The sequence below is a fragment of the Pungitius pungitius genome, chromosome 2 (genome assembly GCF_949316345.1).
Source record: "Pungitius pungitius chromosome 2, fPunPun2.1, whole genome shotgun sequence".
Lineage (NCBI taxonomy): Eukaryota > Metazoa > Chordata > Actinopteri > Perciformes > Gasterosteidae > Pungitius > Pungitius pungitius.
The window spans coordinates 3,310,589-3,334,698 of record NC_084901.1 but is presented as its reverse complement, the minus strand read 5'-3'; the positions used below and the strand labels follow the sequence as shown (position 1 = coordinate 3,334,698).

The 24,110-nt window shown below is 48.3% G+C and overlaps 2 protein-coding genes across 6 annotated transcripts; one reads left to right on the top strand and one right to left on the bottom strand.

Moving 5' to 3' along the window:
• Positions 1 to 402: 402 nt before the first annotated feature.
• bltp3b (bridge-like lipid transfer protein family member 3B) lies at positions 403 to 23,350 on the bottom strand. 5 transcript variants are annotated; one of them, XM_037460205.2, is made up of 24 exons: positions 22,880 to 23,350; positions 16,243 to 16,405; positions 15,075 to 15,113; positions 13,041 to 13,132; positions 12,453 to 12,642; positions 12,231 to 12,371; positions 11,614 to 11,781; positions 11,063 to 11,243; positions 10,874 to 10,957; positions 10,571 to 10,732; positions 10,308 to 10,460; positions 10,021 to 10,136; positions 9,751 to 9,892; positions 9,233 to 9,426; positions 8,376 to 9,104; positions 7,418 to 8,010; positions 6,207 to 6,352; positions 5,693 to 5,850; positions 5,463 to 5,613; positions 4,743 to 4,784; positions 2,653 to 2,912; positions 2,349 to 2,457; positions 2,104 to 2,258; positions 403 to 2,035 (listed from the first exon to the last, which is right to left on the bottom strand). In XM_037460205.2, exons 1-24 carry the CDS (start codon positions 22,921 to 22,923, stop codon positions 1,907 to 1,909), a joined length of 4,341 nt encoding a protein of 1,446 aa, XP_037316102.2. In that variant the 5' UTR covers positions 22,924 to 23,350; the 3' UTR covers positions 403 to 1,906. The 5 variants fall into 5 exon arrangements, with proteins under 5 accessions (XP_037316102.2, XP_062415811.1, XP_037316100.2 ...); XM_062559827.1 differs by lacking the exon at positions 10,308 to 10,460 and adding an exon at positions 6,966 to 7,049; XM_037460203.2 differs by lacking the exons at positions 4,743 to 4,784; positions 10,308 to 10,460 and adding an exon at positions 6,966 to 7,049.
• On the top strand, positions 14,109 to 15,041 carry LOC119210387 (collagen alpha-2(VIII) chain-like). The gene has a single exon (XM_037460308.2). The coding sequence runs from the start codon at positions 14,170 to 14,172 to the stop codon at positions 14,902 to 14,904; it is 735 nt and encodes a 244-aa protein (XP_037316205.1). The 5' UTR covers positions 14,109 to 14,169; the 3' UTR covers positions 14,905 to 15,041.
• Positions 23,351 to 24,110: the final 760 nt, after the last annotated feature.

The window sequence follows — 24,110 nt, the reverse complement described above, 5'->3', positions numbered from 1 at the left end:
ATTTTCCTGTTTACAGAATTAAGGCAAAGTACTTCATGCACTCAGTGAGATGCCTTTAACTAACCAGCCTGCTGGGAGTGTTTTTGAGTGCCCGTCTTCGTGAATAACATCCAAATATCTTTGATTTGTGCTCAAATGAGAGGTTTTCTTTATTCTTATCATTTTGATGTCCCTGTTCGCCATGGTAACAACGCTGATGCTTACCTGATGCAATCTGATAAATTGACATAAAGTGATGTCATTGTGAAGTCAGTGACGTTTCCACTTGAAAAAGTAAATCAAATGTTCAATAGATTTATCAAAATAGGATTATTATTTAATTGTTGCTTGATCAGTTTACAGGAGCAACGATAGTGAATAAAAAGGGGAAAAGAAAAATCAGATGAATAAAACATTAATAAATGAAACATAAATTTGATACTTTATTTTCATCAGAATTCAGGCAGCTGACAGACAAAATACAACTTATTACTTTTTTTTTAATCAGTTTTTTTCCACTCTAGGGCTGTGATGAAGACGAGATGTAACAGAACATCTTCCTCTCGCCCCCCAAAAACAAAATTCTTCAGACAACAATCGTGTTAAAATCCTACTTCTGACATTTCAAGTGTTGAAACCGCGTCGTTGCGGCGGAACCGGTTGCGTTTCATGTCAAGGAAACACAACTCACCTCAGAAAGAAAGATGGTGAAATGAACTGGGCCGAGCTTAAGTACACGTTACGGCCGCTGCACAACTGGACTGAAACCCAAACGTCTCTTGTGCAGCGCCATGTGGGCGCCACTGGGGAGTCGATTTATGACCTTTACTCCGGGGCTTCCCGTCACCTCATGAAGCAGCAGCAAATATGGTTGACTATCCATGAAAAAAAAGGTACACATGGAAGATTAGAAATGTACATAAAGACACACGCACTCCGGCAGCGTCAATGTGCATCGATTCACCTTTTCTGCCATTTATTTCTATATTCTTTTTTAAAAAGGGAGCACACGTGTTCTAAATTTCTCTCTTCAGCTCAACTGTTGCTCTCTCACAGTTGTGGTTTTATTTACAGTGCCTCAGTTTTAAAAGTGCTGCACATGTCAAGTAGCTATTTACACATAGAAAAATAAGATGGGGGGGGGGGGGGGGGGTACAGACTGTGGAGCATTTTGCCAACAAAGCTGTGGAACTGACGGACATAAATGTATCCTCCACTAGTAATGAAATGCTTGTTCTGGCGCACACGCACACACACACACACACACACACACACACACACACACACACACACACACACACACACACACACACACACACACACACACACACACACACACACACACACACACACACACACACACACACACACACACACACACACACACACACACACACACACACACACACAGCTTAACCATTCAAAGCTCTGAAGAAAATAGTCACGTGTTCACATTCCTGTACACTGTACACAGTGGGGAGGGCCGAGAGTGATTTGTCTCGTCCCCTCTGAATATGAAAGCACTAAATTACAAGTTTTTCGTTCTGTTTGGTTAAAAAAAAAAAAAAATGAGACATTCCTCTGAAGATCTGACATTCAGTGTTCCTTCATACGTTGGGGTCTGAGGCTCGACTAAAGATTAGCAGGGATTCTTTTGTTTTCCTTTGCACGACAGGAATAGTCTGGGAAGGGTTTTCTGTACGGCACGACTATCGCACACACACGCACACACGCACACGTTTTCCACCCCCTCAGAGCCTCGACAGTCCAACATGGGGAACATAAAACAGACGACTTGTATGTAAAAACGTGTATTTTTGAGTCTCAAACTCTGCATTGCTTTATGAGGGAATTATTTTAAAGTCAGAAGTCGCCAAAGCGCCCAAGAGTTGAGATCTTTGCTCATTGAAGCATCTCGACTCGGCGACTAGCTGCTGTTGACTTTGAGGGTCTTCATACGGTGCAGCAGCGAGTCCTTCTCCATCTGAGCCTCGGCCAGCGCCATCTTGGTTCTTGACAGCTCCACTTTTAAACATTCGTTTTCCTCCACCAGCATCTGTAACAAACAGGGTGGAGTCAGTGGGGAGCTTCTGGTTTCATGGGAATTTTTTTCCTTTTTCTTACCTTTTCTCTGGCGGATGGAGGAGGGCTGGTGGGCGGGGCCTGGGTGGGCGGGGCCTGAGTCTGCGTCGCCTTCGGTACGCCGCCATCGCCCGCGACCTCAGGGACCGGCGTCAGAGCGCCGTCGTCCGCGGCTTTGGCCTCTCCTGCCGCGTCCACTGCGAGGAGGAGACACGGCAGAGGGGAGTTTGGAGGCGTGGGTGGACCTCAACGCGACGAGTTACGCAAAAGGGGCGGTGAATCCTCACCTCCTACGGAGAAGGAGCCGTCGTCTCTCCGGTGTATGACGAGGCTGTCCACGCGCAGCGCGATGGGCGAGGGCTCCGAGTCGGAGGGGTTGTCGCGCGGGCCGTCGTCCTGCGGCGAGGGGGGGGGGGGGGGGGGCAAATGTTTGTCCACGTCGGCGCACTTACTCACCCGTGAAGATAAAATACCTCTTTCTAGGTCATCAAACACCAAATTGGAGCTGTGGACGCCATTATTGCAACACGACAAACATCCTGCTGACTGTGACACCATCGTGGAGCTTCCAAAACGTGCCCGAGTTCTAACCTTCAGGTTGACGTGCGCGTCCCGGACGCTGATCTCCATGGGCAGCACCTGCGGCGCCGAGTCGTCCTCCAGGAAGTGGGCCAGGTTGCGCAGCGTGGACATCAGGAAGTCGGCCCGGTAGCCGTGGAGACGCAGCTGCAGGAAGCCGTTGCGCTCGGCCAGCGGGGAGTGAGCGGCGGCGCACGGCCCGCTCTCCAGGCGGGCGCGCACCTCTGGGCTGTGGAGGCCGCCGGGCGGCGCGGCGCCGACATCGCCGCCGGCTGGGAGGAGGGGGGGGGGGGGGGGAAGAGGGCGCCGGTTAGCGTTCTGTTCAAGATGGCGTGCAGCTGGAATACGCGACAAACCTGACATTAAAATACACCCCAGGGCTCATTTTTATCTCTAAAGGACAGTTTTAGCAGAGTAAACTCTTAAATAGGGCAAAATGAGAAATACATTTTTAATTGGGGTATTTGCGGAAAAGAACTAATTTGGTCTGAGGCTATTTATGAGTCTGAGGTTTTTTTAAATACATGACTCGTAGTAACACCATCTGCCTGTCATGTCTATGTTTACGTTGCAATACGTGGTTTTGTTAAAATCTTTGGAATATGAACATCAGCATTGGTTCCAGAGATCCGGTAGTTAAGATCCAAAATCACTTTTTCATTTTCATCTCTTTCCTCACTATTGAAATATTTTAATTTGCAAACCCGCCCTAAATTGTATAGAATTTATTTTATTGAATCAGATGAGTCGTTAAGACCAAATTCTAAGGAACAAAATCTGAGGTCAGCAGGCAAAATTACATTTTATAAAGCCCCAAATCACCTTTGTTTGTGTGATATACTTACTGACCGCATTTAGTTTGATTTGATCCAGTTAAATGAGGATTGTAGTAGTGTGTATGTGGTGTAATTTAGCTACCTGCTTTTAAGAAGGGTGCATGTTAAGGTCAGGTTCAAACTACGGTTAAGGATGAAGGAAGCAAAAGTTTCACAAAGAGGAAACAAAGAAAGAGCAAAGCGCGCTGAAAAAAAGAGAAAGACATTACAAAAAGATGGGCAGAGCTGAAGCTCCGAACGGCAGCGATGTCCGAGGAAACGGGATAACAGGAGTCACTAAGTATTGAGGAAAAGTTGGTTTAGTGGCGAGACGATGGTGGGTGGGAGGGGGGGGGTCATTCAAACCCTCCATCCACACAAACTGGGCCAGCAACCACAAGTTTTCAACAGGAGAAACACTCGGCATGGCATGACCACTCCGAGAAAGATCTTCTCATGATGACTGTGAGAAGGGCGTCACTTCCCTTTAATATGCACTCTGAAGGAAAGCCAGGACAGGATTAGTACCACACACACACACACACACACACCTCAGATAAAATAACACATTCTCGGTCAATGCTGGGCAGCTATAGGGGAAAATGGGGGGTGGGGGGGCTAGCAGCCACGGACTGAGTGGCTATGATAAGACAGGAGGAAGAGAAAAGATGGCCCAGAGTGGGAGGAAGATGAAGGGAGGAAAAGGTGAAGCGTAAGGGGGGGGGGGGGGGGGGTGTTAAATGACAGAGGATTAGCAGGAAGATGGAGTAGGAGCTGGAGGGAAGAGTGAGCAGGAAAAGAGAAAACGAGGCGAGGAGGGGGGGCGGCTCTGGTGAGATAGGATGAGAGGTGGGGAAAGCCAGCATTCTCTCATTGCCTGAATCACTGGACTGAAACTGCAAAGTCTGCTGCAGTGAAGAGATGAGGGAGGAGGGAGGGAGGAATTAGACAGCAGCGAATGGGAGGATGGGAGGATGGGGGGGGGGGTCAATGCCAGTCTGCACAAAGTGGTTGCAGTTCGTTTGAATGTTGCCACACACACTTTTCTCAAGGTCTAATGTGGCAAATAATTACCCAAATTAGCAGCCACACACACACACACACACACACACACACACACCTCAGGTAATCACTTGAATTGCAGCACATTATGTGCATCTGCAGTGCACAGCGGCGAGCAAAAGTCTTGAGTCTGAAATGAGATCTGACAGAAAGAACTGAAAAAAACACACTGGCACACACACGCACGCACACGTTACAGATGGTGAATTAACACGCAGCAGTTACCTTGGCTGCTTTGAGCAGGTATTGGTACTGAACACACCATACCTGTGGGGAGTTATGGCAGGGTAAATGAAAAGGAGGGGGAGGTGTGGGGTGGGTGTTTGCCTGCATTAGTGTGTGAATGTGTGTGCACCTGAAATAGTGGCAAACATTTATGGAGTCGGACTAGTGTCATTATTCGTCATATCGATGCCAAACGTCTCGCTTTGTCCAACCAAACAGCCCATGACTCAAAACCTATTGAACTTACTTTAAGGACCAGTGAAAGGATTTGACATCCAGCGACCATCACAAGTTTTAAATTTGCTTAAATCTCAACAGATGTCTCTTTGCTTTTATCGTCCGCTTTAGTTTGGACCGGCTAAGGGAAAAGGATGCAGCCCACTTGTACTTGTTCTATGTAATCGACCAGCTCAGTTTGAAAATAGTTGCAGCTTGTTCTTACTCCAGTAATCTGCCAATTTTTGTTTAGCCAAGTGGCGCATGAGGATTTCTTTACTCTGATAATATTCATAAAGGCAGTTGGTTGCAACTCGGAATACTATCAATTATTAAAAGCCCCGTGCCGCACGTTCCAAGTCCAATCTACGTTGATATTAAATCGGCAAACAAATGACACCGATACCAGAACGCTGCCTCACAGCGTAGAATGGGAGTGCGCTTGGTTTCAGGACAGATGTGTGCAGAGGGGCTCGCACACAGGAAGTCCCTGACCCTCCTTACCCAGGCTGCGGTTGCTGAGGTACTGTCTCAGGCTGACGTTGCCCAGCTGGCTGGGTCTGACGCGGCCCACCTCCAGCGCCACGGCCGTGCTCTCGCCAAACGCCTCCATGGCCACGCACACCGACTGCACCTTCAGCACCAGCACGGACACCTGGGGGAGAGGCACGAAGAAGAAGCATCAGCACCAAAGCACAACATTAGAGAGACCGGACGGTGTGTTGGGATCTTACTGTATCTTTGGCGGGATCGTCTGTGCTCTGCGAGGTGGCGCTGACGGTGTCGGGGGACACGCCCCCCTCCTGCTCCTGACCAATAGCAGCCTCGGCGGCGCTCTCTGTGCCTCTCTGTTCGCCGACACCATCCTTGAAGCCTGAGATGGACACGTCATCTGTCGTGATAAAGGCACATTATCAACATTATTAAAAAAGACAAGACACACATTTGACTGAGCAGCTTTTAGTGTGGTTTAATTTTCCTACTACCTCGTCATTCCCTTCCCTTTGATGTAAATGACTAAAGAAGCTTCCCCTGTGAACGCTGTTCACTATCGACATATCAGCACACTGCTGCCACCTGCTGGTCAACACATGCTGGTGCCTCCCATTAAATGTGATTATTTCATATCGACCCCTATAGAAGGTTGTCAGAGGTCGTATAAAAGCCACAAATCAACGATGCTGGAGGAAAATAATCAATTACACACTGTACACTTGTGTGTTGTGAGCGCATTAAGGTTTGCCCCACCTCTCTCCAGCAGACTGTACCCGTCTCCGTCCTCCATCAGGTAGCTGTCTATGGAGACGTTGTCCAGCGACTGCAGGGACGGGCTCTTCATGTTCTTGTAGGACACAGACAGGCTGGACTGGGAGCGGTCGCGCATCAAACGACCACTACAACCCACACAAGACATAGAGCGTGTGAATCGTACGCTTCTGTATGGTTGGAAATCTGCTTAGGAAACAGACTGATTTAGGACTGACAGTGACATTGATGGCTACATGTAAAGAGGAAAAAAAAAAAAAGCAAAACGGGACACAGTGCTTTTATTTTGTCGTATCTGATGGGGATTTGCTGCTGGCGCCAAGCAGAGAGCCGACACAGCTTACTCTACAAATAATGGCTTAAATCTAGCTTTAGTCCTTAGTGTGGTGTTGTTTAAGGTCACGTTAGCAGAACAGAAGTGTGCCGTCCCTCTGAGCTCAAGAAACAAAATGAGGAAAAACTCACTCAACGGTTAAAAATCAAAATGGCTCCTGAAAAAACTAAGAACACAAGGCTGACAAAAAAAAAAGCCAAACACAGAGCTTGTTTTTTCATCCCAACAGGTAAACAAACACAACTCTCATTTAACACGCAGACGAGGACCGGCGTGTCATGCACGCATGCAAACATGCATGAGCGCCATTTGTTCTCATCCGGGGGATCATCAAGACAAAAAGCAACACTCGCACACAGACACACGCACGGCCATCAACACGGCTAGACACAGATCCAGTGCCTTACATGTTTGACATGGAATAAAGGGAGGTGGATCTGCTGGAGTTTGAGGAGCTCAGGAGATCGGAAACAACACACAAACTTCCTTTCCTTGGTAGAGAGAAAACACACACACACACCCAGCAAAGGTTAAAGGAGAGGTTAAGATGCAGAAAAGTGAAAGGGTTTAGGAACGATTAGAATAGGGAGTGGTGGATATGAGAAGTGACAAACACTCGTTCGTTTAACGCACAGCTCTTGTGTTCAGGAAGAGAGACTTAATCAGAGAGAAACACGTCATCGACAGGGAAGAACAGACCGAATCAGTTATTAAATCTATTAACCGTAGCGAATGATTACTTTGAGTTGAGCGGCGGAAAATAACGGAATCCCCTGTAAGTTGAAAACCTTGACAATTAGTTTCTTTAACATCTATGGTGGTACAAAAGAACTTCCTTTCCGTCTGATTAGCCGAGTACCTGGATATCGACTTTGGCATCTTGGAGTCCAGGCCGGCTCCCGCATCTTCTCCTCCCTCCACCGCCATCCCGCCCCCTTCATCGGAACTCCGCCTCCCGGAGCTCTTGCTCAAAGTCGCCTCGTCCGCCGACGCGTTGTGACTCGAGTCGCGCCGCGCAGCCGGAGCGTAGCTGGGGACAAGAGGGGCGGGGCTGTGCGTGGCTCCGCCCCCCATCCTGTCGCCACACAGCAGCTGGTCGACGGTGCTCGCCGCCTTGGCTGCTGCTGCTCCTCCCTCGGGCCCGGCGCCTTCACTCCCCTTCTCCGCGACCTCTCCCGCGTCCAAAGTTCCTCGGCTCTCTGACGGCGAGAGATCGGACCCCAGCGGGGAGCCCGAGCCCTCGGGGAGGGGGACGGGCTTCAGGAGCAGGGACACCTCTGCGCTTTTCAGCAGCAGGCCTAGGCAGACGGTGAAGGGCTCCCCGGGATCATGAGAGGGATCCTTCCGGTCCTTCTTGGAGCTCATCTTCTCCAGGTCCTGCTGCAGCGTCTGCTGCAGGGCTTTGATGCTGCGCTGGAGCTTCATCAGAAACACATACTGCCGGTGGCTCACCTGCACACGCACACAGACACACACACACACCAAAGCGGTTATCAAAACGCATGTCAATACATTAAAGAAGCAATGGGTTAACTTTTCATTCATTAAGATTACAAATTAATATGAACTGCTGTTGCAAATATTCATTGTAATCATTGATAAATCTCTTTCTTTGTAGCCAGGTTAACAATTTAAGAGGTGAATAAGCACATCAAACCATTTGAAAATCATTTTAGCATTAAAGTGCAGCATTAAATCTGACGAGCAACAACCAAGACATCCACCATGACTCGCACGTTGATTCGTCCCCACATTGCTGCTCTATCCATTCAGAGCAAAAAAGGGCCCAGTGCACCTATGACAGACAAAAGACATACCTGGGCACTTAAATGCTTCTGCACATGCACCAATATGTGCACATTTGCATCTTTACTTGACGACAACAAAGAAGAAGAGGAGGAGGGCAGACTTTCCAACGAGAGGGGTTTATGGAGTCCGTTGCTGGGAGGCGGCGCTGCATTGTGCGCTTCAGTGCTGTAGTAGTCCTTCAACAACCGCTTCCTCTGCAGCCGCGCCACGGCCTCCCCGGACGTGCTCCTGGAGACACCTGATCCAGCGACGCACCTGAGCTTCTCCTGGTGCTGGACGATCTTGGCGGGCTGCGTGGCCCACACAGTCAGAGGGAAGGACTCCACGAAGGGCTGCGGCCGCCCTTTGCCCCCTCGGGTGCCTTCGTAGTCCACCCAGAACTGGGCAAAGTGCAACGCCCAGAAGTCGGTGGCGGCCGGCATCTTGAGGGCGTCCGTGCCCAACGTGGGCGCCACCAGGCCGCGGTAGATGTCGTGGAGCTTGGTGTCTTGCTCGTGAGCGTGGCGCTGGAAGACATGGTGGAGGAGCGGTACGGAGGAGGAGGAGCGAGGGAATGAGGAAAAATCGTGAGAGAAGAAGGGCTCCTCCTCGAAGGCCTGCAGCAGGGCCTCCAGGTGCGAGCGGGTGCAGTTGGCCGGGTGCCGGGTGTTCGTTGCCACCATTTCGGAGGTCTGCACTGAGACGGAGCGGGGCAGATCGGCGGGACAGGAGGCGTCCCGGTCGATGGGAATCACCACCTAGTGGAGCGTAGAGAAGATCAAAATCAGAGTTCAAGGAGAACTCCTTCCACGCTTTTCAAACCCGGACAGGTCACGTGTCTAGCTTTCTGCAGACACCCCCCCCACCCCCCGCCCCCCTCCCTCACCTTGAGCATGAGGCCGTCGACCTTGATGTCGACGTGCTCCTCGGGTTTCTGCGAGTCGCTGAGCTTGTAGATCTCCATGAACTGCTCCAGGCTCTGCCTGAGGTCCAGAGCGAACAGGTTGATCCACACCAGGCTGCGAGGATCCAGAACCAGCTGCAGGGCGTTCAGCTGGACGTACAGGTTAGGACACGGGACTGGAGGGGCAGGGGTGAGAGACGTTGAGTTACGGATTCTTTAGTCACACAAAGGAGGGAGGAATGAGACATTTGAGAAATCACAAAAGAAGGAAAAAAAGTGTTTAATGCATGTACAGTGCTGGGAGTGAATCCAGGTGAAGTCCACAGCATGAATTAATTGGGCCATTCCTCTTTCAGAATAATGGCCGTAGTTAAGAAAATCAATGTCCCTCAGTCAGTGACTGAGTAGACCCAAACGGATGGAGAGAAAAGAAAGCTAAGCCCCTCCTACTTACAGGACGAACGTTTCTACAATGACACACACACACACAGAACACTCACTTGGGTAGTCTTTTCCATCGGGGAAGTAGTACTCCGTGAACTCAACGTGAATGGCCGGCATCTCTGAGGGAAGGTACAAGGACTTCTTATTGCAGGAGATCATGGTCTTGGGGCTGGAGCGCCGCTGGTCCGCGGTCGACACCTGCAAACACACAAAGCGTCCGTCACAACCGGAGAGCAGTGAAGAGGATGTACTCTGTGAATCCAAACACGGACGGGAGTATGTGTGTGTGGGAGTGTGTGTGTGTGCCAAAGTGCGTCTGCAGTGACCTGATAGATGCTGAAGTCAGCAATCCTGAGAACAACAGAGCTGGACATAAGCTGCGTCTTGGGGCTTTGAGGAAGAGGAGGACTGAAGGAGGCGCTGGAGGAGGTGCTTATCTTACCTGGAGAGAGACATAAAAGATTCAGAAAGAGACGGAAATAAAATGATAAAAGGGGGGGGAGAGACAAACAGAAAACACCCAGTTCTCAGATAAAAACCCTTGTGCCTCGCACAAAAACCCCCCCAAACTGTGCACCACCGCACCCGGTTGTGCGCACATACACCGAGGTACCTGGCTCAAGGCACCAGCAGCACTGGGCCGGAGGCTGTGTGTTTGCGCTCCGCTCTAGGAGTTCTCCCGCTGCCTCCCTAAGCCCTACTCCTCCTTCTCCTCCTGCTCTGTCCTGACTTCCTAGAGGCCCATACACATCGTCCCTAAGGGACACTGGAGGACAGAAAAATCCACAGGGATGATGTGTGTATGTGTGTGTGTGTGCGCGCACACACCAGGACATTCCACAGCAGTGCGACGGCCCTGAGGGCGTGCGCGCTCACCGTGCTGCGGGGAGCCGTGCGCGGGGTCCGGGCCCTGGTGGTCCCGAACGGCGCTCTTCAACATCTCTACGTTGGAGTTGAACTCGTCGAGCAGATTTCTCGCCCAGCCCTCTCTGGTCTTGGTGGCCTCGCTGTAGTGCATCCAGTGGACACAGCTGTCACCTGGTGAGGAGGAAGAGCGTTGAAACGTGCGGACTGAATGCGGGGAGGGGGGGGGGTGGTCGTAGTGAAGGTCCAGGAGGCACCCGGAGGTTGCGGTTATATCACAGGAGCGTCGTGCCGGCATCAACGCGGGATTCACACCTGCTCTGTGGAAAGGGTAGTAGTCCAGAGTGATGGAGCTGAAGGAGAGCTGCATGGCTCCACCCGTAATCCTCTTATTGCTCACTGCACAGAAGAAACCGAAAAATAGTCAAGTCCAAGCTTTATAGAGTAATGCTTGTGTGTCTCTAACTTAATACGTGTCTGCGTAATGGAGATCACATTTGCTACCTTTGTCCTTAACGTGGATGTCGTCGCAGATGTGCAGGTCGAGGTGCGTGATCTGGAGGTGGTGGGAGGTCTCGCATACGTCGTAGGCGCTGAACAGCTTGGCCATGGTCGCACTCTGCTCCGCTGCTGTGGACGCCTGCTGGGTGCGCACCTGCTGGGCTGAGGGTGGAGCCGCCGACACCTGGAGAGCAGCAACAGAGGTAAGCAGACAGATTAATGCATGGATGCTTGTGGTGTGTTTCTCATTATTGTTAGACGTCAGAGGGGGTCAACTGCTGTATCGTGCAATACTGGATTTGTCCAGTAGATGGCGCATCGGACCAAATCGTAAATATTGAGCAAATGCGTCCTTAAGGATGCAGCCTAGCGAGTTTGAGACACAGCTAATGTCTGCACAGTTAGTGAGTGTTTGTGTTCAGGGAGCGAAAGCTAGGAGGTGCTGAAAGACAGCGAGAGGAACAGAGACAAAGATCAGTGTGTTATGCCAATATGACAACAGATGGCATCAGACCATGACAAGGCTTGTGAAATTGGGGCATTCACATGCGCACCTGGTCTTCTGTGGCCATGCTCTTCCTCTGCTGCGTGGACTTCTCCATGGCCTCGCTGAGCGACTTGGCGTACTGCACCATGGCTTTGAGCTGGGAGTCGGTCAGCACCCACAGCAGGTCGTCCAGGATGAGAATCAGCTTTGAGGCCACCACGTTACAGTCCTTAATCTGGGTCAGAACGAGAATAATGCATTATGCAGGTGGCCCGAGAGCTCCCGTAAACACGACACTCGTGGGTTAAATTCCTTTATCGTCCAACATTTGAAGTGCATACAATAGAATAAATAAAATAAGAGTTAATTGCTTTCACAGACCTCAAAGGACATCATATCTAATCTCCACATCTGCCAGACAGACCTTAGTGGCGATGCATTGTTTAAATGCTGAATCACTGCTGTTGGCCCTGCAGCCTCCACACAGAAGGGATTATTGTTCACAGAAAGAAGGGAGTTCCTTTATGTAGGCTGGTCCCTCAAATTTCATAAAGTGAATGATTCTATGAAACTGAACTCTGTGTGTGTGTGTGTGTGTGTGTGTGTGTGTGTGTGTGTGTGTGTGTGTGTGTGTGTGTGTGTGTGTGTGTGTGTGTGTGTGTATTTGTTTGTTTTGTGACTAACCCGTCTCTTGAGTGTGACTCGGATCTTGGACTGGTTGGTGATGAGGCGAATGGGGGCGCTCAGCATCTCATGCTCGGCGCTCTGGATGGCGTCGGCCTCGATGCGTATCATCTGCCAACTGATCTCCTTAAACGTCAGGATCTGAACCAGACAGGGGATGTAAAACACCATGAATAAAAAAAAAACACATCCTAGATGTCTTTTTCAAATAAAAACACGGACCTCGCCCCTCTGAGGGTCCTGGATGCGGGTGAATCGCAGGTCGCCGATGCTCCAGCTGGTGTTGACGCTGTACACCTGCAGCTGGGAGAGCTCAAAGGAGGCGTTAAAGGCCTTGGCACTGATCCGGATGACAATGGAGTTGATGGACAGTGACATCCCCTCTACCACCTTCTCAGCAAAGCCGTATTCACTGGAGAGAAAGTTACGTAAACAAAGCCGGTAAGTGGTGCCTAGCAACAGGGTGCAATTCATCATCATGTTCATTAGTCTTAATTTTGACGGTGAGTCATAAGAGTCAAACTGGTGCAGCAAACTTTCTTTTAGAGCTGCCCAGATATTTATAGTCAATAAGAACTTTGTTTTCTTCTCAGACCAATTTTTAAAAAGAAAAGTACCACAGCAGCAAAGCTAAATAAAGTGAAATAAACTGTCAACCCCATAATAAACGGTGACCGTATAGTTTATTGCGTGCCTCACTCGACTTGCGGATTCTGATATGCAAAAAGCAAAAAGGAGCCAAAGGATTTCCCTCCAGGAGGCAGATAATGGAGCCACACGAAGCACCAAAGAAACCAGAGCGGCGCTCACCTTTGTCCTGATGCGGTTGCAATGGGAGACGGGCCGTTGGGGGGACGGGGCTCGTCACAGGTACTCATCTCCATCACCACTTTGTCCAGAGACTGCAAGTCACACGCTGAGCTTCAACACCAAGGACTTCAGGCTTTTTTTATTTCTACCCATTCAGTTTAGATAGTTATAGTTATTATATATCATACGATAAGTAGAATTACATTCTAGTAGCTACGCAGGTGACTTGTGTGATCGGAACATTTCTAAAAGCAGAAATGATATGTCTTAGAATTTTATATATTTTTTCGTTTGTTAAACCTTTTTTTGCTGCAGTCACCACACATTAAGAGAAGCACACACCTGTATGACCTCACAAGTTATACTCATGAAAGTCAATTTAATTAAAGAAAACTTTAAATAGGAATTTGAGCCGACAAATCAATTTTAAATTGATAATTTGCTATTTTTCTGATGACATAATACATTGAAACCCCCCCAACAGAAGCACAGAGTGTGAAATAGCTCCTCTGGATGAATATGTAACGGAAATGAATTGTCAGAATGCTGTGGCAACGTTTTTACTGTGTGTTTCGTCTCCATTAGTCATCTAATCTGCACCTCTTGTGTACAACGTTACAGTGGACGACAAATGGATAAAATATCTCGCTGTACCCTGCTTTGCCCTTTTTGAAGTAGAGGCCGCCTACGCATCACTCACTCAATCGAGATAAAACACCTCGAAATGACTTATTCTCAAATTAATAAAACTCTTGACATTCCATTGTTGCCACCTTTCGGGGCTTGTCTTACTTTTCCCAATGTTGTTGAATATTGCCATGCTACTGTTGGCGGTGTGATAACATTGTGTTGAACAGTATAGGGACTAATGGATGAGTCAACAAAGTGATTTTGTACCACCTTTTCATCATTATAGCCTCGCATTATGTGGCCCTGATAATCGCGATGTACGTTTGATAACATCCTTTGCGATAGTTTTGTGTCCCACTGATACGTTTGTTGCGTATTGCATAACGCGTCGAGGCGGTGCCGGACCCCAGGTTCCGGGGGAGCGTATATAGACGAGGACGGAGGGGACCACACGCAAAAAGAAGCATCCTGCTTCTGCGTCCGTACGAGCGTCAAAGAAATGGAGCGTCTATTCCTTCTGTTGTTGTCGGTTTCCAGCGGCCTGAGCTCTGGGAATTACAGTCACCTGGGGAGCGGGTCCAGCATGGCCGTGTGCCAGCCCGACACCTGCGCCCTGCTCGGCGCCGTGGCAGCCATGGGGGAGAAGCTGGAAGCCGTGACGCAGACACAGGCCAGGCTGGAGCTGAACCTGGGCGCCATGACGCAGAAGATGGCCAACGTGGAAGCCAGCTTGCAGTACTACAAGAACCAGGCGCAGGCCCTCGAGAAGATCAACCAGGCTCAGGACGTGCAGCTGAAGTCCCTGGTGGACCACTCGTCTTTGAGCTCGACGCAGATGGCTTTCTCCGCCGCTCTGGGCACCTCGATCGGCCCCTTCGGGCAGGACACGCCGGTCAAGTACCAACGGATCCTCTCCAACATCGGCAGCGGGTACAACCCGGCCACCGGCATCTTCACCGCCATGGCCCGGGGGATGTACTACTTCAGCTACACCATGTACAACAACAACGCCGGGCAGCCCAACTCGGTGGTGTCGCTGATGATGAACAGCCAGAAGATGGTGTCGACGTGGGGCACCGTGGCCAAGGACACCCAGGACAGCGCCACCAACGCGGCGGTGGTGCAGCTGGAGGCGGGCGACAGCGTGTACGTGCAGCTCTACGCCAACAGGGCGGTCTTCGACGACAGCTATTACTACAACACCTTCAGCGGCTTCCTGCTGTTCACCTTGTGAACGCCTGACGGACCACGAGTTTAAATTACGCCGCAGCGTTGGTGGTGGAGCTCATGTAAAATGGCAATTATTTAAGATTTTGATGATTTGAATTGCAATAAAGAAACATCAACCATCTCAATGGCCTCTTTCTGATTAAGTGGGAAACGGGGGTAGTGGGTGAAACTTACCAAGGTGATGGGGTGAGTCTTCAACTTGGTCCATGGTATCTGTGGATGAAAACAGAACAGCAGCTTTTAGTATTCAGACCCATTCAGCCGGCGTTTGGGCTCAGAATCCCAGCGAGACAAAAAAAAAAAAAAGGTTAGCTCAGCGACGAATAAAAGCAATGAGTCTAGACATGACGGCGGAGCTGCAGAGCTCCATTAATCCTCAACACGCCGCCTCATCGACTCAAGCCGGTGTCAAATTATAAACCAAAAAGAGATTAAGCGCCCATGTTCACTTGCAGCGCTTCGCTGTGTCGTCAATCGAGAATTTTGCGGCTCCAATTTAATTAAGAGACACAATTTACTCGCGTCCGTCATAGAAAATGCCCACAGAGGGCGGTATGGGGGGTCTGGCGCAGGTCCGTCACTTTAAGTCTTCAGAGCGAGACGTTTGTTGCAGCGTACGTCGGTGGATGTGCTTTTATTTATTTATTTATCTTTAGTCAGTCTTTTAAAATAAAGAGGGGAGACTGTGGCTCCTCCGTGACAAGAAGACACACAGAAGAGAAGGGGATGTAAAGAGTGAGGAAGTGAGATACACATCAGTTCTTTTTTTTCTTCTTTTTTTTTTTTTCAAACAATGGTACACTGTTCATTGAGGAATACTTATATAATTTTTTGGGGTATTACTGTCGCAACAGTGGCAAATGACACAGCAGATACAGGTTTCACGCCGAGTAATGGCAGCGAGGGTTCAGAACAGAGCGACAGTCTGGCGTGAGGTGGAGGAGGAAAAAAGGGCGACGTGGAGAGGTCAGAAGCAAAGTCCAAGTCACGAAGGAAACTACTGCACGCGCCTCAATTCACTGTTTCCAGGGAGTGTCAGAGTCTGCTCTCATACCAGGACCACGGTGACCACGTCGCAGGCATCAGTCAGCTCCAGCAGAGCGCGTGCGTGCGTGTGTGTGTGTGTGCAGCAACTAATAAAGTTTTATAGCATACAATTGACATCTTTGTGCCTATTTGCTTAGATAAGATAGCAGTTTTATGTGTACACATGCTACAGCATGCATGCGTTAGCTTAGCATAACAACTTTTTATTTTTTAATAATAACAAAACAAAAATGCTTTTTTTGTCAAGTTGCCCTTCTTAAAAGCTACAACGTCCGCATGCAGCGGGTGGCCTCACCCTGATGGCCGCCTTGTTGCACTCCACTCGGTTGATGGCCAGCCAGGTGGGCAGGTCCAGCAGGCTCTGGAGAACCTCCTCATCCAGCTCCAGGTTAGTCAGCTGACCCTCCCCCTTCAGCGTGCTCAGGTTGATCTTATCCGGCGACAGGTTCTTAGCAAACCTACGAGGTGCATGGAGGAGAAGTAGACTATTGTATAATATTTAAAATAAACAGGTTTCTGGCAAAGCAGACGTCAAACAGACACACAACGGTTAGTGTTTTGGGAGGAACAGAGGGATGCCAATGCAACACCTAGACACACACACACACTTTTAAAAATATTCTAGTGATTATTAGGCAATACTGTTTTCTCAAGCAAGCTATTCATATCAAAATGAATCATATCCAAGAACACAAAGAAAACTCTATAACTTTAATAATGGTTATAGGGCTGTTGAAGTGATACTATGAGACAATTGGTGGAAATGTTGCATACATTTAAACTTGCCTTCAAAAGATTTGTTTTATCTGAATTCACACTAATTGTTTGCTTTGTTCCTACTTAATATGATGACGACAGTCCAAACTATAAAAGTGATTTATTTATAAGAGGAATTAAAGAAGGAAGGATAGAGAGCTGACAGGATGGTACCTAGTGAGGAGGAATAGTAAGTGCTCCGTAAGGTCAGACATGGGTTCATGTCAGAGCTCAGGATCATTTGCAGAATAACATACAGGACAAAGTGTCCTCAAGTCTCACGCATCATCATAAGCAAATACTTTAAAAAGTACGAGTTTGTATTGATTCTTACAACCTCGGTGTCAGTGTGTGTTTAGTCCATTTACTCTTTGGCCTAAATATGGTCCATGACCCGAGGGTTTCACAGCCCGGTTATTGGTTAATAGTTAGGCGAGTGGGCCGATCCTAGATGGATTATGGACCCCGGGAAGTCTCAGACAGAGGATGCTATTGACTTCACATTCTCCGGCCGGGGGAGAGGAGCACAGCCCCCATCCTGCATGTGGAAACTTGAACTCCGTCGTCGTGGAGTTTTGCAGCCAACACTGACAAAGCGAACGGATTGTCTTAGCAGAGACTACAGACCAAACGTTTTAGCAATTTACTAGGGCAGTGGCTCGGATATGCTGCAAGGAATGTGTGCTAATGTGCTCAAATCACCATAGCGATGGATGGGAATGTTTGTAACTGGTCAACAGCACATTAGCAGCACTACAAAGCTGATTATTCTTTTTGTCCTTATGAGCGTTTAATGAAGCCTTGACACTCAACACCTTTGCCAAATGAGGCTAGCAAATTTACTTTTTGCCACACAACAAATATGTTAAAAGCATCAGAAAATATAATAATATCAAAATATTTCAATACTGAGGTTCATCACCTACTCCCCGCTCCTCCCCCACAGTACACACACACGCACGCACATACCTTTAAAAGGTAAGGATTTGATCCGATATCAACCGTCCCAACCCTTTTCTGGGTAAAACGATGGATTATGCCATGAGCTGATCAGCTTAATAACTATTTTTTATCACAATAAAGGCTTTTGAAACTCTTTTCAATCGTTGGTCGTTGTGTGATCGTGTCGCTCAGTTTCTGTCGGGGCAGACAAAGGGATTCCTTCGCGGCCTGCGGCCATGCTTATGTAAGAAAGCGAGGTGGGATCCCGGGTTGTGAAATGCCTGTGAACAGCTTCTCCAGGCCGTGTCGGATTGTCTTGCAGTTCAACGTGTTAATTATTCAGCAGCAGAGGACCCGGAAAATTATAATAATAAAAAAAAACATCACTCTCTCGCACGGATGATGTGATGTGCTCACACGGTGTGCACGTAAACAGCACCACGTCAGACGGGCGGCGTTCTCAGCCATGTGAGCAGTGAAATATTCATTCCTGCTGCCGATCAAGTATCCGCCGACCTGGGCTGCCCCCCCTCCCCCTCCCCCTCATGCTTCCTTTGCCCTTCTTCCAAAGTCATAAATAAACCAACGCCGTGATAACATGTTGATCCGCCGTCTAATATCAAGGCTAAATGAGCTGAATAACACCGAAGAGCAGCCGAGAGGCAGAGAGGGTGTCGGGTTCACACGCACACTCATCTCTGTCTGTCATCCGCCATTACTCCAGCCGGCAGGGCCAAGCTCACTGGACCTGATCCAGGCCCACGGGGGAGGTCGGGACCGGCCGGAGAGAGGGGGCGTGTCTGCCCTCTAGGAAGGAAAACTAACCGCTCAGCACCCAAAAAAGATTATAAATTAACCAGCTCAAACTACTCATGTGCGGCTCCCTTTGTCTGCGGGACACTTCAGTCTGCGTCCGTGGATGGAAACAGAGACGCCCTCTTTTTTTCTTTTTTTCCTGCCGTGACGGTGCATTCGCGGCGTGGCCCGATGACATCAACGCAGGCAAGAGGGATGAGCCTGAAGGGAAGATGGCGAGAGTGACTCAAATCAGAGAACCAGGCGGTGGGGAGGAGAGAGGCAGAAACTAGAGACAAATAGAGGAGACCAATCCTGTGGGATTTACGAGTGGCTATTGCCACATTCATTCTGGCCAGTGCTTATTTGACCAAGCAGAGGGGGCTTTTGGCTCCAACACAAGAATGGAGAATGCGGCATTTAAAATCGGCCTCTTAATCATTCACTGGCTCAGTGGTGTCAACGGTGGAGTTGCAATGAGTGGCGAGGGACTTTAGAGCAATCAACAAAACCAACAGAAACTCTGACCGAAGCGTACGGGACGCCCGTGGTGAATGTGGCACCCAGACAAGCAAACGACTTCAATTAGATGTCTTGTAAAGTGTTCCATAAAACATTGTTTCCTTTTTTTTAACACGATGGCTGTAAATCGACTTCAACGCGAGCCTCTAATGTTTTATAGGAATCAACTTCCTCAGCCAATAGTTTCCTTTAATCTGGTTTTATTGGCTCGTTAGATGAATTATATTTCTTAGGGACCATCGGCAAAACGGTTTCTTTATCATCTGTTGCTGTCGTCTCCAATCGTCACCCAACATTCATGTAAAATTAAACCATCTTCTTGGAGATATGATCTGCTGAAGTTTGACCCATTTACAACTGTATCATCTAAAAAGGTCCAGCTTCACCGTTTTTTTTCCCCCCAAAAGAGCACAAGAAGGAGGAAAATCCTTTGGTTTTCTTTACTGATATACCAAAAAGAAAGATGCCTTGGTCAAGGGCACACAACATGGAGAGAAGACAAACATGTTGATGCCATCTCAACCTCACATTAAAAGCTCTTTGCAGAGTGTCCGTGTCAGTTGCTTAAAAAAGACTGCGTTACCTCTCATAATGATTATATTAATTACTTCCCAGCCCACATACCAGCACGAGTGCTACACACAAACATCTACAGCTGTGCACAAATTCACGTGAACTATTCAACAACGCCACACGAAGGGGACCCGTCAAAGTGGAGTTTATGTCTCTGTATGTATGTAAATGCTGGAATATTGGTGACCAGGAGGAGACGGTGCAAAGACCAGCCACGAGAAGAAGCCAGGTGAAGATGGCGGTAAGACAGCAGCAAATGGGGCTCCATGGCCCGTAGCCGCTCAAAAGCCACACACACACAGGATTGTGACTCATGCCATAATAGCCTTCTGACCAGCAGTGCGCCGTCACACTGGAGACGATGGAGTCCATCACGGTGATGCGTCATCACGATTCCTAGCGGTTGAAAACGGCCCCGCTGTCTCCTCTTTACCGATTGAACATTAAAAACATTTTTTAAAAAGAAGACATTCACGTGGCGGCCCCGAGATCTCCAACAAACAAACGCGCCTTTAATACATCAAACTCCATTGCTAAAAGCGGACTGACAGGATGAGAACTGAGCCTCACATACCAGCCTGATTGTGAGGCTCTAACCTCTCAGGTCGTGAACTCTTTCCATTAGAAGCCAGTGATGACCTTTTGCACCTCAGCGGCCTCATTATGTGTCCGTTTGTCCATCAACAGCTTTGCATTATGGGCATCGGGCAAACGTTTGGACTTCCACATTCCGTTGGGACTGTGGATGGAGACTGCGCAGTGGTCCCGTGGCGTTAATAAGAAGTCGGATATCAGAGCGGTATGGAAAAGGACATTTTGACGACATTTTTCGTGGTTGTGTCAAGAAATATGAACTCTGAGGGGCGGGGGGGGGGGGCTTTTGTTAGAGAACAAGTCATCTCAAAGGTTGAATACAGTTTCTATAATGTCAGGATTTGCTGCTTTTCTCTACTTTAAATACTTGTAATTTCATTATATACGGATAACTAGCCATTTATCAGGAAAAGGGCATTTAAAGTTTATTTATACATTTATACAGCAAATCACGGGAAAATGATCCATCAATTCAAACAATAGTTAATGTCAATGTAAAAGACAGTCACTGTTAGAAATGTTTAGCAGCTTACAAATAATGGCAAAGGACGGTTGGAGGAAAAGTAGAACAGACGTAATCAGTTGACATTAATGTCTTTAAAAGAGCTCCATGTGGGGATTCTGTATTTCTATCACAAGACCAGCCCTTAAAACAAAGTAGAGTCTCCTGTGTATTATCCACCAGTTAAGCCTGTGACCTTTTAACCTCTCTGAGAAAGCAAGGCAACCTCTTTCACAGGGGACAAAGCAGAGAGAATGAAGAGTCTGACTGCGTTTCACCATCCGTCAACATCAGCGTGCGTCTGTCTGCGTGAGAGAACATGGCGGTGGGCCACGGCGCTGTCGATAATCTAAATCTGTCGGCGATGCAGACAAACACACCTTGTCATCTAATCACTCCCGGGGGGCTTCCGGGAGTTTCAACCTTTCTTCGCTGATGCACTCTCCCATTAAGAAACCACTGAACAAATGCCTGCCGACAACTCCTACCCAACGTATTGACAAACCCATCCTTGCAAATGAAAAGCCACACACACACACACACACATCCTTCTAACTGTACACGTTGCAGAAAGAAAATAAAACGCCCTGCATGCCTAACAGCGAAGGCTTCATGCCAGAGGAGGATCACACTCTGCGATGAGCTTTCGAGGAGACTCCAGAAGGCTCCTATTGGACGGACGCTTGTCTTCTGCGAAACATTGAGCCTGGCGTTTGAGCAGACACGTCGACACCCACAACATCACTTAGTAGTTGTCAAAGCACACCTAAAAGCAGCGTGGGGGGGGATGAGTCATGTGGCGGGCAGTGCAATAACTGTTCCCGGCTGGTGCCGACGAGCGAGGAGACAAAAATCCTTAACCCATCCCCGAATGTGATCATCCAAAGCGAGAGGATCTACCGCATCGGCAGCCGTACTGCGGGGGCTGACCCGGCTCTCTCCGACGCCAGCGCCTTTTTGCGATGACAATCAATCAGCTGACACAAAGAAGATCAGAGAAGACGAGACCTCGGGGCGATGACGTCGCCGTTACTCTTCCGGTCATTTCCCGTCAGTGTCGACGCCAATGCTGCTGAGGGCGTGCACAGACACAGCTGTGCATTGCCTCAACACACACACACATATCATTTAGGGTAGTGGACAACAAAGGTTGTGTGCTGGAAACAAAGCAGACAAAATTGACAATGTGCTACGGTTTGAAGGACAAAGCCCAAAACACGGCAAAAAAAGAGTTTGCCAAGTGAGAATTCAATCAAGCCACAAATGAGTCAACAGCGGTCCACCTGCAACGAAAACGCGACATCTGACATTTTGGGTTCCAAGCTCGGCCTCTGGAACGAAAAACAAGGAAGTGGTCCTTTGAAAGTCCCTTGACGGACAGTGGAAAAGAATAAATAATGCATGTCAAGCTGATGCTGCCTGTAGCAGTAAAGCATTACAGAAAAGGGGGTGGGGGGGGTGGGCTACTCAGCATGTAGTATAGTGCAATTTAAGCAGATCCTGAACCAATAATAGGTCCATTTATCACAAAGTAGATTAAAAGGATGTTTGTTAGTGCCACAACATGCTGGAAAGTCTGATTGATTGAGGTGACAAGACACGTAATTTCCTTCTCTAATGATCCTGTGTCTTTTTTGTGTGTGTGTGTGTGTGTGTGTGTGTGTGTGTGTGTGTGTTGGGGTCTGTGCGGTTTCAGAAAAGAAGGAGGGGGGGGGGGGGGCACACCACTGAAAAGGCCAGGTGAGCAGGGTTTAAGCTCGTAGACAAACGTGCACCAGGTAGAATTGGCCCATCTCAAACGCAAAGCCATATTCATGTCAAATGAAGGTCTGGTTTTCTCAGACTAGTGTGGTTTGCGCTGCCTTCAGTGTCGTATTAGCTACCAACTACTCGTCCTTGTCGTTTTTGACAATCAGACCCCCCCCCCCCTACACTCACTTAAACCGGTTCCACCAGCTCCGGCGAGCTTTTGAGGGATTAGCCCGCACACTGGCTAAGTGAACGCCGGTGTTAGCAGGTTAGCTGCGGCCATTAGCCACGGCTCTCGGGTCGGCGAGGGTTACGTCAACTGAAACTGCAGCTGACCGCCTGACAGACAACAGAGGGAGGTGGTGGGTGTGTGTGTGTGTGTGTTGGGGGGGGGTTATGGACGTTAAAGTGATATGTTGGTGTTAGCTAACGTTAGCTAACTTCTGTCTGAGAGTTGGACGTTTTTCTCCCCGGTCCGCTGACGCAGCTCGGGACTGACCTGGAGAGATGCTTCAGGATCTGCTTCTTGATGAGCCCGGCCATGGTCGCGCGACTCCGAACCGCCGGTTGGGCTTGTGAGCTAGCTGCCTGGCTAGCTCAACCGTTAGCTTTTTTTTTTTTTTTTCCTCCCCTCCCCAGCGGAGCTAAAAACACAGACGCGCGCGCGTACGCACAGCTCAAATTATCTTCCCCGTGTCAGTCGTCATTTTAACGGTGTTCCCGCTTCATTTCTCTGACAAGACGAGGGAGCCGAGGCGGAAGAAAACGGCATTTCAGAGGAGGCAGTGACAGCGCGCGGAGAATGCATATCGCGTTAGGCCATGTCGTGCTGGATTCACTGATGTAGCTCACAGAAACGGTGCCAGATTTCTGCATCACACACCGGACACCTGGTCTGACGAGCGTCGTCGGGGCGGGGCGTCGTGATGCGTTCAGGGGCTGCTGGGAAATACACTAACTTAAAGATGAGGACCGAGTATCTTTTGGGTACTTTTATTTATGGAGATACTGGTACGATTTGAATGGTTTTGTACTCGGGAAATATATTGTTTCAGTTGTTGCAGATGTTGTTCTATTCATCCAGTTTGGGTTTTAATATAAGTAAAATGTAAATCGAAGTATAACTTATTTATGTACAATTCCATATTAAAAACACTATCATGTTCTCTCCAAACCTGTGTTTTTAATGTCTACATATGAGTGCAGTCCTTGATACAGTTTTGGGACCAATGCTAATTCTGCTATATGCTCAATACTATTTCACAGCAAGATGATATATAATAATAAAATGTAGATACATAACGATTGTAATTTAGTCAATGTGACAGTTTAACATTGTATACGGTGTCTCTACTCCATCGTGTCTACAGGGTGTTTTTTTGCATTGTCAGTATTTGCTTTCACCACTAAACGGTCTTTCAGTGACATCTGGTGTTCAAGTAGAGGATGTGTATTTGCTTTCTACATGCTTCACACACACATACTGTGTATATATATATATATATATATATATATATACATTATATATTTTATAAATAAATATATAATTAATAATATTATTTAATATATATTATATTAAAAATAATATTTAAATAAATATATATATATATATAAAATCAAAAAGTTAAACCAAATGGGTATATGTATAATGCAGATATATGAGAATTAAATAAATAGTGCAAAAGTGCAATAGCAGTGATTTTGTTGTTTGTTGACACTAATCTACTATT

Bases quoted from the DNA above. Each gene is read 5' to 3' on its own strand.
- LOC119210387 (XM_037460308.2), top strand. From the start codon at position 14,170: ATGGAGCGTCTATTCCTTCTGTTGTTGTCGGTTTCCAGCGGCCTGAGC.
- bltp3b (XM_037460205.2), bottom strand. From the start codon at position 22,923: ATGGCCGGGCTCATCAAGAAGCAGATCCTGAAGCATCTCTCCAG. The intron at 9,105-9,232 runs GTGAGGGAGGGG...ACGCTCCACTAG, and splicing joins TCGACGGCCTCATGCTCAAG to GTGGTGATTCCCATCGACCG. The intron at 6,353-7,417 runs GTACTCGGCTAA...TGTGGGTTGTAG, and splicing joins ATGCCAAAGTCGATATCCAG to TGGTCGTTTGATGCGCGACC.